General features: G+C 30.1%; 1 protein-coding gene across 1 annotated transcript; it reads right to left on the bottom strand.

The window, feature by feature from the left end:
* Positions 1–11,605: 11,605 nt before the first annotated feature.
* On the bottom strand, positions 11,606–13,099 carry LOC141691148 (protein FAR1-RELATED SEQUENCE 5-like). Its single transcript, XM_074495889.1, has one exon. It carries the CDS (start codon positions 13,097–13,099, stop codon positions 11,606–11,608), a length of 1,494 nt encoding a protein of 497 aa, XP_074351990.1.
* Positions 13,100–15,291: the final 2,192 nt, after the last annotated feature.

The following is a 15,291-nucleotide window of genomic DNA, read 5'->3' as shown; positions in this document are numbered from 1 at the left end:
TCACTAAAAAAACAATGTAAATGATTGATATTAAACTAAGAACACATAAGTAAAAATTAGTTAAGTACAAGCCACATATCAATTACCTGCTCATAATACGCAAACGGACTATATGCTGCCACAAAATACCGACAACAACCATTCCCATCATCACCAACCTCCCAAACCCCTTAAAAATGCCACCTCTACAATAATGCCTCAACAAATATACAATCACACATTCATCCCTTTACTTGACTTTATAAACCTGTCTTTTCCAGTTGCTTTCCAGTATCCAGCCACAATAGCTCTGTTGGATCATTTCCCGTTCTGATACTTATGATCCTTAGGGCAGAAGAAGAACCACTCATTATCAATCGAATGCACCAGTGACATATCTGGAATCACATAATTAAGAATTTCAAGAAAAATGATAAGTAATCAACCTTAAAATACACAGATTCATTCAACATGACAAAACTCCAAACTTTTATATTGCCAAAATAAAAATCCCAACCTTTTTTTCGTAAGCTAAGGATCCAAACTGCGCCATCAAGAAACAAACAAAACCAAAAATTAACAACTAATAATGTACAAAAATCCTAACTTTAACATCAAGAAACAATCAAAACAAAAAATGAACAAAAATGTATAAATGAACACAACTTTAATATGAGATAACCTCAGTCACGTATCATTACACACCCAAAATAACAATTTAACTATAACTTAGCTGACCATATAATTACAAAAAGGAAAACACAAACACACACATTTAAAGGAAAAGGGGGTTAATTAACAGGAAGAAACAAACTTTAACATCAACAAACAAACAACACCGAAAATTAACAAATAACAGTAACGATGCATAAAAATCGTAGGTTTAACATCAAGAAACAAAGAAAACAGAAAAAAATTAAGTAAGAATATATAAAAAACAAAACTTTAACAAGAGAAACAAGAACAATGCACTAATAGATGAAACAAAACTAAATCACACATCAAGACATACTCAAATCAACCATCTTTATCAAAATATACTCAAATTTATTTATCAAAACAGAATCTTGAACAAATACATAACTAAAAGTCAGAAAAAAAAACAAATCACAAAATTAAAAAAAATTAGGGTTTAGAATTTAAATTTCCCCAATTTAAAACTAAATAAAACTAAGAATTCGAGTTTTGTCGCTTACTTATGTACCAATTCGAGCTTTATATCTTCGAACAAATTAAATAAGCTTCCACTTGAACGAATCGGATCAGTGATAGTAGAACTTCGGAAAAATTAAATCAAGTTGAACATCTGGGGGAACTTCTGAACCTTTAGTGAAAGATTTAAGACTTTCGGTGGAGGGAGGGAGAGAGGGAGAGGGAGAGAGAGGGAGAGAGAGAGAGAGAGAGAGAGAGAGAGTTTCAGTCGAGGGTGAGGGTGAGGGTGGGAATGAGACCAGAGAGACTAAAAGTTAATTTTAATTTAGTTTATGAAAGGGGGGGAAGAATTGGCAAAGGAGGGGGAATCTGAAAATATTTCGCTAAGGGGGAAAAATTGAAGTAGCGCGCCCTGATTTTTTTTGGTAATTTTAGACATCAGTTATTAGATAACCGATTTCTACAAATAACATAGACATCAGTAAAACACGGGATGATGTTATTGCTTATTTTAACATCAGTGGCAACATCAACCGATGTCAAATGTATGATGTCTATTCAACTTTTTCTTGTAGTGTTAGGACAGATCCCAAAAATAATAATGTGTTACCAGTGCAGTTAGTAATTTTAATAAAAATTATCAATTGAAATGATCCTATAAAGACCTCAAACACATTAATTTATATTTGCATAAGATATTAAAAAAATCACATTATTGGTAAGATATTCTCGGCGAGCTTATAATTTAAATTTACTAAACGTAGAATGTGACGATGTTTTTCGGCCGGGTCATGTAGTCAAATTTCGAGTATTTTTTGAATAATGGGTCAAGTTCTAAAATGGATTGACTCATTATAATTCAAACTTATCTAAATATGTAATACCAATATAGATTATTTATATATAAGCGATTCTATTTTTAATAATTTTTTTAAAAATTATATATGTAAATTTTAATTACTTTTTATAATAAAAATTTGTTAAAAATATATGAGATATATTTTCAAACTATAAAATGATTAATAAATAAGATGATAATCCATTTATATACTATGCCTAATTTTATATCTGGAATTCAATTTTTTAAAATTAAATGTACAAATATTCAACTAACTATCTTTTTTTTTGTGGAATTCAAGTAAGTATCTTTAAAATTAAATAAAATATTCATTTAGCACGCTTACATAATCTGTGTATGATAAAAAGGAAATGTGACAATATGGTGTAGTTGTAAGAGGTTGTATAATTGAATAAAATAACTCGATAGTCTTTTAATGAGATTTTTTAATCTCATGAATATTATACATTTGTTCTCATATTATATATAGAAGAGACGGTGTAAGTGTTATTTGAGACTATCAATTTAGTCTCCAATGCAAATCATAAACTGCATGTGGCTCCGTTTGGGAGTGCCGTTGAAAACTGATGTGCTGTGAGAAAAAGTGATGGTGGAAAAAGTTTTGTCAGGAAAATTAGATGACGGTTTGGTAACTTTTTTTAATTTATGCATATTTTGAGATATAATATATAAAAATAATGTTTTTGAAAAGTTTTGATGGTGAAACTGATAGCTAGTTCTTGCAAAAAATGAAAACAGCTTTTTACAAAACATGTGGGACATGCTTTTACTAAGAGCGGCTTTTACCAAAAACGCTTTTCCAGACAGCGGCTTTTAGAATTTATCAAATACCTTTCTGACAGCTTTTCGGTAAAAAGTTACTCCAGCTGTCTATAACATCAATATCAAACGGGGCTTATATCAGTTTGTTACTGGCATGTCAAAATTACAAAATCAACACAAAATAAAACAATTGATAGCTATGCTAGGTAGTTTGCTAGAAAAAGCGTCCTCAAAACAGAACAATGACAAATGGTTACCAAAAACACAACTGAATCTGAAATCAAATAACAAAATACAGTCGGTCCAGCTTCTAAATTATTACTTCTTCTGTTAATAAAATATGGTTACTTATTAATTTTAAGGAATTATATAATAAGGGTTTGTCTAGTGTATTCCCATGAGCACATGCCAAGCACTAAAACTGAAAAAATTTGGAATGTTTTGATTGGTGTATTTGTTGTAAATGCAGGGTCCATCATTATTAAGAAGTGTTGGTCCATCAAAACAAACTAAAATTATAAAAATTTGTGCTTAGTGTGTGTACATAGGCATACTACAGCAAAACCGATATAATAAATATAATTATTCAATTATTTATTTTAAATAGTCGGTTCATGTCGGGTTTTTTCGGACCGGTTTTTACTTATAACGGAAACCGAAGAATCGGTTTCCGTTTTGGTTTCCAGTTTTTCGCTTTAGGATCGTTTTTTTACGGTTTGATTTTTAACAGTTCAGTATTTAACAGTTTGGTTTTTAGCGGTTTTGAATTCGATTTTTTTTTACTTAGTTCTAGCTATAGCACGCTCCCCACCTCACTCCTATATTTCTTCCCTAAAATATTATAAAATAACTATTATTACATTAAATTATAGATCTAAAAATCGCTCATTTTCTCGATTAGTCCATTACATATACAAGGCATTATATCTATCATTATATAATATACATAAGGGAATCTTACTCATTATTTTGGTAGTTACAATTCGTGTACTATTAATTTAATATCAACCGTTAGATTTTTAAACAAATTTATCATAATCATTGGATTTAAAATAAAGAAATATTCTATAATCAACGATAAGTAGGTATTCGAAATCGAATAGAATATTCTACCATTTGAATAATTTAAATAAAAAAAAGTAGGTATCCTAAACCGAATAGAATTATAATGAAAAATTCGTAACTATTTTTTATTCACATTATGGATAATTTTTTTTGGACAAAATTTTCAAACCATCACTGAATTAAAATATTACTTCATGAGCTTCGTGTGGACCGTAAAATCGTCAAAATCTGATTTATAGAATTCAAGATATTAACCAAAATAAAATCAAACGAAACTCGAATTTTTTTGTTTGTTTGAACTTTAATTTGATCATTTATAACTATTTCAAATTAATAAATATTTTTTAAATAAAAAATAAACTTTCGTGCATTACACTCCCAAACAATAAATTGGTAGTCGCTATCGTATTTGAGTTTATATAGGACTTGGATTCATATAACACACGAGATTGTTTTTGTATTTATGATATTCATAATATTTTTTTTTAAAACTTAAATATAGATAATTCGTTATTTGGTGTAATTACATTGAATTAAGACAAAATAATATACATCATTCATCTCGACTAAAACAAAATCATACTATTTGTCGAGGTTAAAATAAATTCAAAATGAACTAATTATAATTAGTTGAATTTAGTTGGTGTAATAGATTTCGGGTTTAAAAAAAATAATAACTCCTATTAACTCGACTAAAAAATTATATTATTGAATTGATTATTCGGCGATCGGAATAATAGAATCGGGTTAAAATAAAATAATTTATACTATTTATCCAAGCTAAAATATTATTGTATATTAAAAAATATATATACGTAATACTAGAAAAAATCTGTGCATTGCACGGGTTATAAGTTACTAATCCGATTAATCACTACAAATTCTTCTTAATCAGGATATTGAAAATAAATCATTAGATACTGAATAAAATTAAAATTAAATATCTATAAATTATATAATATAATAAATACCTATTACTTTACAAATAACTAAAAAAAAGAATGTTTAATTAAATGTAATCCAAAATATTAAAAAAGGCATCTAATTTCTTCTCATATTAATTCTTCCAATTATTCCAGATTTTCCGATTAATCATAATCGATACTTTAACCGATTAGTTCTGATTACCGATCTTCACAATATTGCCTAAAAATATTGGAACCAAAAAGTTCTTTTACTCCTCGTTCTATAAAAAAGAAGTTCTTTTAATCCAATGGTATTTACTATATCAGCTTCCTATATTTTAAAAATTAATTTATACTAAAATATAATAATCGAAATTTGGTATAATTTGTGTCAACAACTATACCCGTAATTTGTTATATATATACATATAAATATATATATATATGTTATACATTTGATAAACTACTAAATTGTTAAACTACTAGACAATTTAGTACACTTTTTCTACTAAACTACGACCACACCTTAACATATTATTTTTATTATAAATTATATAAATATATTTACATAACTTATAACAATTATATATTTAAATATTAATGGAAACCCGTGCATCGCACGAGATTTAAACTACTATTTAATTTATATCCTAAATTCAAAATTTTATGAATAGTTTAATGGAAATGTTATAACGACTATATTTCAATAAATATATTCTAACAATTATATTTCAACGGACATTTTTTAACAACTATTATTTTACAGACGTAATTTAATAAATATATCCCAACAGATATATTTTAGCAACTAAATTTCAACTATTAAGTTTTGAGTATTTGTTGTGTTTGTTTATTCTTAATTTCGCATTCTTAAACACATGCACACAAGTATCAAGTTATTATCACATTTATCTGGATCATATTCAAGGAAAATACAGAAATAATCAAGAACCATTCACTCCCATGTATTCATGTTCGTGTGCACTCAATATATAACATGAACCCCTATTACAATCATTTCGTGTCAATAAAACAAAATTTAAATAAAATCGGATACAACATGGTTCAATGCTATCAATAAACCATTACCCAAGGGAATCAAATAATCTTATTACGTTCAATTTATGTTTATCAAATAAGATTCAAGGATTCACAAATAATCTATACCAATAGATATTTGCTCAAATATCAATAAATTGGAAAAAAAACAAGGATAAATACTTGCGTGATATGCGACACTAATTAAACTCTACTCATCTTGTCATTTAAGTCCTGTTCGGATGATCGACTCGTATTTTAGAAACTGTTACCTCTGTTAATTAATATCAATCTTCTCTAAAATATTTCCTTTACTATCGGACGAAATAATGACAAAAATAACATTTTTTTGGGACTAAGTGACAAGAATATCTATTTTCAATATCCTGGCCATTTTTACCAATCAAATACCCATTATCAGATTGGTTATCTCAAAAAAAAAATTATTTTTTTTTGTAAAAACCACATTTTTCAAAAAAAAAACAAAAAAAAATAGTTGAAATACCCAATCTGAGAATGGGTATTCGGGCATATACCCAATCCGAGAAAGCGTATTTCATATACCCAATCTCAGAAAGCGTATTTAAAACTTTTTTTTTAAAAAAATTGGTTGAAATACCCAGTCTGAGAATGGGTAATCGGGCATATACCCAATATGAGAATGGGTAATCGGACATATACCCAATCTGATAAAGCGTATTCTAAATACCCAATCTGAGAAAGGGTATTCCGTCGATATTTTTGGCCGCATTTCTCAAATTTGGTATTTTGGTCACAAATTTAGTGGTATTTTTGGCCATCATCCATATCGGACTACCGGTATATCCTTCTTGGTGCCTTAAATAAGTTTATAAAAGTAATAGCTCGTATATTCTTCCTTTTCTTATAACTAGTAGACATTAATCACAAGTGTAGTTGACTGCGTATATGTAAGTAGGTTGATATATATATATATATAGAGATTCTCTTCGGAAGACGATATCTTTCGTTCACACAACGCTAATATGGTCCCTATCCACAGAGTAAAAAACGAATGGCTAGGATCCGCTATTGCCGCTATGTTTCATTGCGAGGCCGCAATGAAACATTCCGGGTGTGGCCCACATACTCCATTCCCTTTTTTACCCTTTTTCTATATTAATTCATTTATCAATACTTTTTAACTACATAAATATTAATTTAATAAGATATTATTCTTAATATTTCTGATTAAAAATATAATATTTAAAAAATATTATAAAATATTTTATAATAATATTAAATATTATATTTAATATTTAATATTCAATATTTTAAAAGTATTGAAACATTAAAATAAAATTAATATATTTAAATATTTAATAATATATATTAAAATAATAAAGGAAAATATTTTGATATTTACATATTTTAATTATTCAATATTTTTAGTAATAAATTAAAATATTTGAATATTTGAAAATATTAATAATATTAAATATTAATTCGAATTTTAAATAAACATGAACCTACTACTGCAATGAATTATTGCGGCAGCGCAATGAAGTATTGCGGTAGTCGTCTTTTGAACACAGACACACGCGGAAACTACCATTATACCTGCCCCAACCCAGAAACAAACACAAAACACCAGCGATCAAAAGCGATTTCAGCGAAATCAAACAGCTCCTGATATCTTCCTTAATCAAGTAGCTTTGTTCTCTTTCTCTCTCTCTCGCTCATACATTCTTGAGGTAATTTTCCGAAATATGTTTGTTTTTAACTGTTAGGGATATAATTGGGGGTTTGATTTCTGTGGATTGTTGAATGATTTAGTTGTTAGAATAAGCATTAAGATGATCTGAGGATGCTATTTATGTATTTTTCGTAATTTTTGGTATGCTAAATCGACGAACCCGAGTTCTCGGGTTTTTGATTTTTTATTTTCGATTTCTTGAGTTATACGGATTGTTGTGGTTGATTAGGATCATGTAAATAAATTGTACTCCTTCTGAACATCATTTTGATATCAAAATCATGAAGTTTGGTTTAGAATTGAGGCAATTTGACTGTTGGCCGGACTTTGTTCGCCGGATTCTTTGAATTTGGCCGGGATCGACGAACTCCGGATTGTTTGCACTTGTTGTTGATTGCTCTGAGTTTCCGTCTGTTATTATAATTTTCCTTTCTCTTTTGTTGGTATCCTTCTTACTTGGTTGTCTGATTGACTTCAATTCAAATGTACTGAGATGATATACCAAAGTTTTTATGGTCGATTTGTGAAATGTGCACCTTGGGTGATATAGCAAGTCAGAGGCTCTTTAGTTAGAAGAGGAGGTTTCACAGTAATAGTTTATCTTGCAATCTTATCACTGTCTGTTCTTATGTTGCAAACAACTAGTATTCTTGTTATGCATTGTTCTTCGGGATTTTTGTGAGATAGATATCTGTATTTTTGGCTTATGATATACCTGTAGTTGAAGTGTTGATGGAGAGAAGAAGTCTTCGATTTGCTCATAATTGTTTCAGATTTGATATATTGTAGGAGATTTCTCATGTTCTATGATTACTGAGATCACAGTTGATATGAGAAATCAATTTGTTTTATGTATACAGTTTTAAGTTATTTTCCTATATTCAGAGTCTTTTAGTTGTCTTTATTTGGTAAATTTGCTTGTGCTTTACAAGCTGCAAATGTTTTTGATGAAATATGAAACTAGCTTTTAATTGTTAGAGAGGTCGTTCTTAATTAATTTCTACTTAATAAACTTCAATTCATGTCTCTACTCCACAGTTAGGTTTTTCCCCTTGTGTAAATTTAATTTGAATTTGCTATATTTTATATGTAATATTTTGATTTATTGAGTGAATAATTCGAATAAAAATGGAAAATATATAATAGTTTTTGTTAATTTTTATGTGAATTTACGTGCAAAGTAGTACACTTAAAAATTTAGAAAACATGTGTTGTAATAATTTGATTGTGTTGAGATGATATTTTCACGCATTTGTTTGTTTTCTTTTTCTTAATTACTGTTTGTTTGGAGTTCTACTGATGGGCTTTTTGGTTTAAAATATTGCAGATACTATGGACATGGAGTGTGGACCTCTTGATCGATCCTTGCTGACTATGCAAGACCGCCATATTAGCATTCTTTAATTCCCTACCAGTAGTTTCAAATAGATTAATAATTAAATAATGACTTGTTAGGTTCATTTCCCGTGAAATATCATTCTTTAATTCCCTACCAGTAGTTTTAAATAGATTAATAATTAAATAATGACTTGTTAGGTTCATTTCCCGTGAAATATCATTCTTTAATTCCCTACCAGTAGTTTTAAATAGATTAATAATTAAATAATGACTTGTTAGGTTCATTTCCCGTGAAATATCATTCTTTAATTCCCTACCAGTAGTTTTAAATAGATTAATAATTAAATAATGACTTGTTAGGTTCATTTCCCGTGAAATATCATTCTTTAATTCCCTACCAGTAGTTTTAAATAGATTAATAATTAAATAATGACTTGTTAGGTTCATTTCCCGTTATTTGCAGGAAAAGTTGATCCCATATATGCTCAATTATTTGCATCCATCTCGATTTCCATTGAAATATACCCGGGTTCATGGTCTTGATGCTCGACCCAAGCAAGATGGTGACAATGATTGTGGTGTGTATGTATCCAAGTACATGGACGCTATGCTCAACGGGATCTCCTTGCCATCAGCTGTGTGGAACCCTAAAGTTGATGTACAGACTTTTCGCTATCGGATGGCGCACGAGTTATCAAAAGGGGTTGCTAGACATATTTCTGAGTGGGGCATTCGACAAAGAGAGGCGGGACACTAGTTTGTTATTTGATTAGTGAATTGTAGTTACTTTAGTTAGTTGTACATATTTTGCCCGGTTGTATTTTATTTAGATTGATTGTATTTATTTTGTTTGGTTAGATGTATTTATTTTAGTTGATTTGTTTGTAGTTGGCATATCAAGGCCATTTTTTTTAAGTTTGGTTTGGTTTGGTTTGGTTTGTTTATAGTTGGCATGTCAAGGCCATTCATTTTTAAGTTTAGTTTAGTTTGGTTTGTTTTTTTTATAGTTGGCATGTCAAGGCCATTCATTTTTAAGTTTAGTTTGGTTTGGTTTGTTTGTAGTTGGCATGTCAAGGCCATTCATTTTTAAGTTTAGTTTGGTTTGAAATTTTACAGGTTTTTTGTTGACTTAAAAATAAATAGGTCATGCCGGTTTTTTTATTTTACAGGTAAAGTTTAACTTAAAAACAAAGAGGTCATGCCGAATTTGTTATTATGTACTTTGAAATATTAATGAATTTTAATTAAATATTTTCAATGTTGTTAATGTTAGTACTTGTTGCCATTATTAATAATCCCAAAAAAAGAAGTGACTCCAAAAAAAATTTGAAAAAAAAGTTATTTTTGAAGATTTTTTTTTTCCAAAATTGGGCAGAAAGTTTTCTGTAAAACAGAAAAAGTTTTATATAAAAAATAAATCATTTGCAAGTGCAGTGACCAATATGCGAAATTGGGCAAAGCCCAGTTTAGGCCCGCAATGTTTCATTGCGGATGCCGCAATATTTCATTGCGGATGCCACAATGTTTCATTGCGGATGCCGCAATGTTTCATTGCAGGGGTAATTAGGGTTTTGCATAATTTTGCAGATTGGTCATTGCACTTGCAAATGATTTATTTTTTATATAATACTTTTTCTGTTTTACAGAAAACTTTCTGCCCAATTTTGGAAAAAAAAAATCTTCAAAAATAACTTTTTTTTCAACTTTTTTTTTGGAGTCACTTCTTTTTTTGGGATTATTAATAATGGCAACAAGTACTAACATTAACAACATTGAAAATATTTAATTAAAATTCATTAATATTTCAAAGTACATGATAAGAAATTACAATCAATTTTTCCTTTTTTCCTAATAATCTCGAGGGACAATTTTTTCTATCATGGCCTTCTTCCCTCGCCCCACAAAAACTGCACTTTCAAAATTGTTTATTTGAACTTGACGTCTCGATACCACTTTTGAATCTACCCTCTTTTGGACGTCCTTTTGTTTGTGACCTTGGGGGATCTAATAACGGATCATCTTCTTCATCACTTTCATAGTCCTCATTTATTTTTTTCTCTGTCTTTTCTCCCGGAAAAGACTTAATCACATACTCCTTTTCTCTCTTGATCACGCTCATCAAGTAATTGTACCTCGGAACGGAGCAACTACCAACAACGGACAAACCTTGGAAAGCTTTACACAATCCACTATATCTTGCCGTTTGAGATTCTACAACATTACCAAGCATCCGAGGGGTACACGGTAGAGGTCCCGTAACTTTGTTTCCGTTTATTGTCCACCTCATTGTTACAAGATCTGGCGGTATCATCGTCTTTTGTTTCTTGTTAAGGTAACGGATCATGTGTCTACAAATCATCCCGGAATGTTCAAATTTTTTACATGTACAATAATAACTCCCGTCGATGGAAACCTTCAAGAAAAAATTCCTTCTATTAATCTTCGGCAAGGTGGACTTTTCTACCAAATACATCTTTGAAAGATAATCTCCACAACCTTTCATCTTTTCACAACAAAAGATTGACTTTTTTGAAGCTCTTTTTGAAATCGCTTAAACATCTCTTTTGTGTATATCTTGGAGGCATGTATCTCCATTGACGAGTTAGAGAATAGTCTCCTTTCCTTGTACTCGGTGTCAAAATCGGGTTGAACCTCCCGTAAATATTGTGAGTCCAAAGCTTTTTGTGAATTCTCAATGAATTCTTTCAAACCGGTCGACGCTTTCACATACTCATCAAAAAATGAATTCATAGACTCGCTCCTTGAGGTGGTAGTCATACCGGCGGCAAAATGTTATTTCGTGAAAGCAAAAACCCATTGCCGTCTAATTGCATACATATCATTTAGCCAATTGTGATTTTCAAGATCATATTTCTCTTTCAAGTCCTCCCACCTACCTTCAAATTCCGTTGGTGACAATGACTTGTAGATACATGCATTAAAATCCGTCTTGAACTCCAAGTATTGAGTATACAAAGTAGATAGTTTCTCGGAAAACTTGCTACTAATATGCCACGTACAATATGTATGGTTGGTGTTAGGCATAACCTCGGAAATGGCATTACTTAAAGCAATGTCTTGATCCGTAATAATGGTAATAGGTGGCTTGTTATCGACCGCTTCCGACCAAGTCTTCAAAACCCATCTATAAGTAGTCTCTTTCTCGTCCCTTATAAGTGCAAATCCAAACAAAATATTTTGGTAGTGGTGATTCACTCCCGTAATTGGAATAAAAGGCATGTCATACCTATTAGTCCGATATGTCGAGTCGAAAGTCACCACATCTCCAAAATTCTTGTACGCGTTAAGCGAACGAGGATCAACCCACACCAAACCCCTAACCCGATTCTCCTCATCCACATCTACTCGGTAGAAAAAATTGCCATCACTTTGTTTTTGCAAGTCTCGTGACAAAACCAATCCACACTCCGCATCACCGGAATCAAAAACCCGTCTTCGAATGTCACGTATTACATTTCGTACGTCTTGAGCGGAAAAACCAATTTTTTCAATACCACCACACGTTTCACTAAGTAAATTCATCACTTTCGGGGTCTCGATACCCGATTTGTTGAATAACTCAATCAAAGATCGGGTAAACGGATCTATGTTGCGTGATCTTTGCATGAAATTTACCTTATCCGATGTAACCATAGCATGATTGTGCTCTAGGTTGACCTTGGTTACTTCCCATTTGTTTGAGCTTACTTTGTGAGCAACACACATACGAGCACGACAACAAGTTCGAGGAATAACATCTCGAGGTCGTTTCCCTTTAGCCCTATCTTCAACTTCCAAGGGTTTTGGGCCCAATCTTCCACCCATTCGACATATATACAAACGTGACGATATACCACCATTTCTTGAATGCTTATGACTACTTCGAATAATTATCTCGAACCCTATACTTCGACCATAACCTCGATAAAAACTTTCCGCTTCATCCAACGAATCAAACATTATACCAACACAAGGAACTAAATCATTCATATTTCCAATAAAATTTTCATCATTAATTTTATCATCATCATCGCCATTAAAAGAATCATTACTATCATCGGAATCACCGTGAACATCGTGATTCTTCCAACCGAAACCAACATCATCATCACTATGCGTTTTTCGCTTCCCCGGATCATTAACTTTATCTTCAATACTATCAACATCTATTACTTCATCATAATTAAAGATTTTACGATAAACCCTCTTTTTTGTGTGGAGGGTAACATAATTAAAATCGTTATGATCACTAGATGAACTTGAATAATCAAATAAATAAGAAGCCATGGATATTGAATACTAACCTTTTTTTTCAGAAGAATAAATTTGAGCAGAATGTTAAGAAGCAGCGAAACAACAATGTTTCAAAAATACAGACATTTTAAGGTAGTTGTGTGCATTAAATGCACGCCCGTAATGTTTCATTGCGATGGCCGCAATGAAACATTGCGGCACTGTACAAACCCCCAAGCCAACAACTGTAAATATTTGCAGTTTAAAAAAAACTTTACAACGTACCCCAGCAATGTTTCATTGCGGGGGGAAGTGTCCACCGCAATGAAACATTGCGGTTGGGATGTTTATTTTTGTTATTTTCTTTAAAATTAGAAAATTAATCAAAAAAAATTATAAAAAATAGTTTCTAGACTTATTATATTTCATTTAATATGTTAAATGTTATTTTGAAAATATAAATGTTTATAAGAGTAACGTAGTTATAATATGCAACTATTTTACATAGTTTTGTGAAAATTTTGCATAACAGTTATGTCAAATGATATTTCTTGACGTGTAAGTTGTAAAGTACAAATTTTGACGATCCAACTATATGGATGCTAAAATATAATGATTATAATAATTAAGAAAAATTATTTCTTAAATAAAATGCGGTATTTATATATAGTTTGTTACCAAGAAATGTTTAACATTTTGAGGGCTAAATTATTTTATATTTTTTATAGATAACGAAAATTCGATAAATTTTCATTTTTTTAGATTTTCACATTTTCAAATTTTAGTATTATATTTGTTTATTAAAATTTAAAATTGATAAAATATATTGGACAAGTACAAGAAAAATAAAATATTAAATAATTTATTTCATTCAAATATAAATGGAGTACATTCAAATATTTTTTCAAAACAAATACATAATAACATTTATGTCGACGAGAATGATCAAACTTTAACGGTGTTGGAAGAACCGCCTTTATCACCCTTATCGTCGTCTTTCTTTTTCTTCGACTTTTCCGCCTTCGCTTTAGCTTCATTTTCTTTTTTTTTTCTTGCGCTTAAGCGCCATTTGAATACGGCGGAGAGCTATTTCCATGTCTTCTTCTCCTTCGGGCCCGTCGTAAGCCACACCATCTATAATTACCTTATTATTGTCTAAATCGTAGTAGAAAACCATTTTTCGGATATTAGAGAAGATAATGTTGAAGAGAAAATGTAGAATGAAAATAGAGAAGAGAATGTTGAAAAAAAATGAGATGAGGCAGGACTATTTATAGGTGAAAATCTGAATTTTAAAATTCACAAAATTAAATTTGGCACAAAAAAATTTTTGCTGAAAAAATTTCATTTGACTGTTGAAACTTCCGCATTGTTTCATTGCGGCGTGTCCAAACTGCCGCATTGTTTCATTGCGGTAATTTCAACAGTCAAATGAAATGTTTTCAGCAAAATTTTTTTTGTGCGAAATTTAATTTTGTGAATTTTAAAATTCTTATTAATATTGGCACAAAAATAAGTTTTGCACAAAAAATAAGTTTGACTGTTGATAAATTTTTTAAACTAAAATAACTCAATTCACTAAAAAGTATAAAATTAATAATATTATTTTTTTAATAATAAACTAAAATTATTCATACGATAATTTAAAGAAAAAGTACAGAAAAAATTAAATTGATAAATTTATTATTAAAATTGATAATATTTTAATATATTACTACTACTTATATTTAATGTTAACATATTTTAAAAAATTAATTACTGTTGAACATTAATATTATTTTTATACTTATATAAATAAGTTAAATATTAGAATAAGCTAAAGAGAGGGGCAGTTTGGACATTAAAAGCTGGGAGCCTAACCAAAAATGAAACATTGCGGCCCAACAATGAAACATTGCGGAATGCGCAATGTTTCCTGTGCATGGAGACATCCCGCAATATTTCATTGCGGAAGGCAAGACCCGCATTGAAACATTGCTTTCCCCCGCAATGTTTCATTGCTGTGGGTTGGCTGGCTGTCCCCCCAACCCACGTTGGCTCCTGATTATTTCCCCGCTAATATATATCTTACATTACATCAATACAACTATTTCAAGTAAGAAAATAACATATTACTTTGATTTTGATTTTTTTTTAAATAATGTTTTTATTAACGATTATTCTTATAAACAAAAATAAAAATAAAATTTTAATATTTATAATTATATTAATTTTATTCACCTTAAATTATTTATCAGTTACTCATA

Source organism: Apium graveolens, chromosome 10 (genome assembly GCF_009905375.1).
Source record: "Apium graveolens cultivar Ventura chromosome 10, ASM990537v1, whole genome shotgun sequence".
Lineage (NCBI taxonomy): Eukaryota > Viridiplantae > Streptophyta > Magnoliopsida > Apiales > Apiaceae > Apium > Apium graveolens.
The sequence above is the reverse complement of the archived record's forward strand: the minus strand, read 5'-3'. Positions and strand labels throughout refer to the sequence as shown.

What these genes read in the sequence shown, in the direction of transcription:
- LOC141691148 (XM_074495889.1), bottom strand. Translation starts at nt 13,099, where the DNA reads ATGGCTTCTTATTTATTTGATTATTCAAGTTCATCTAGTGATCATAAC.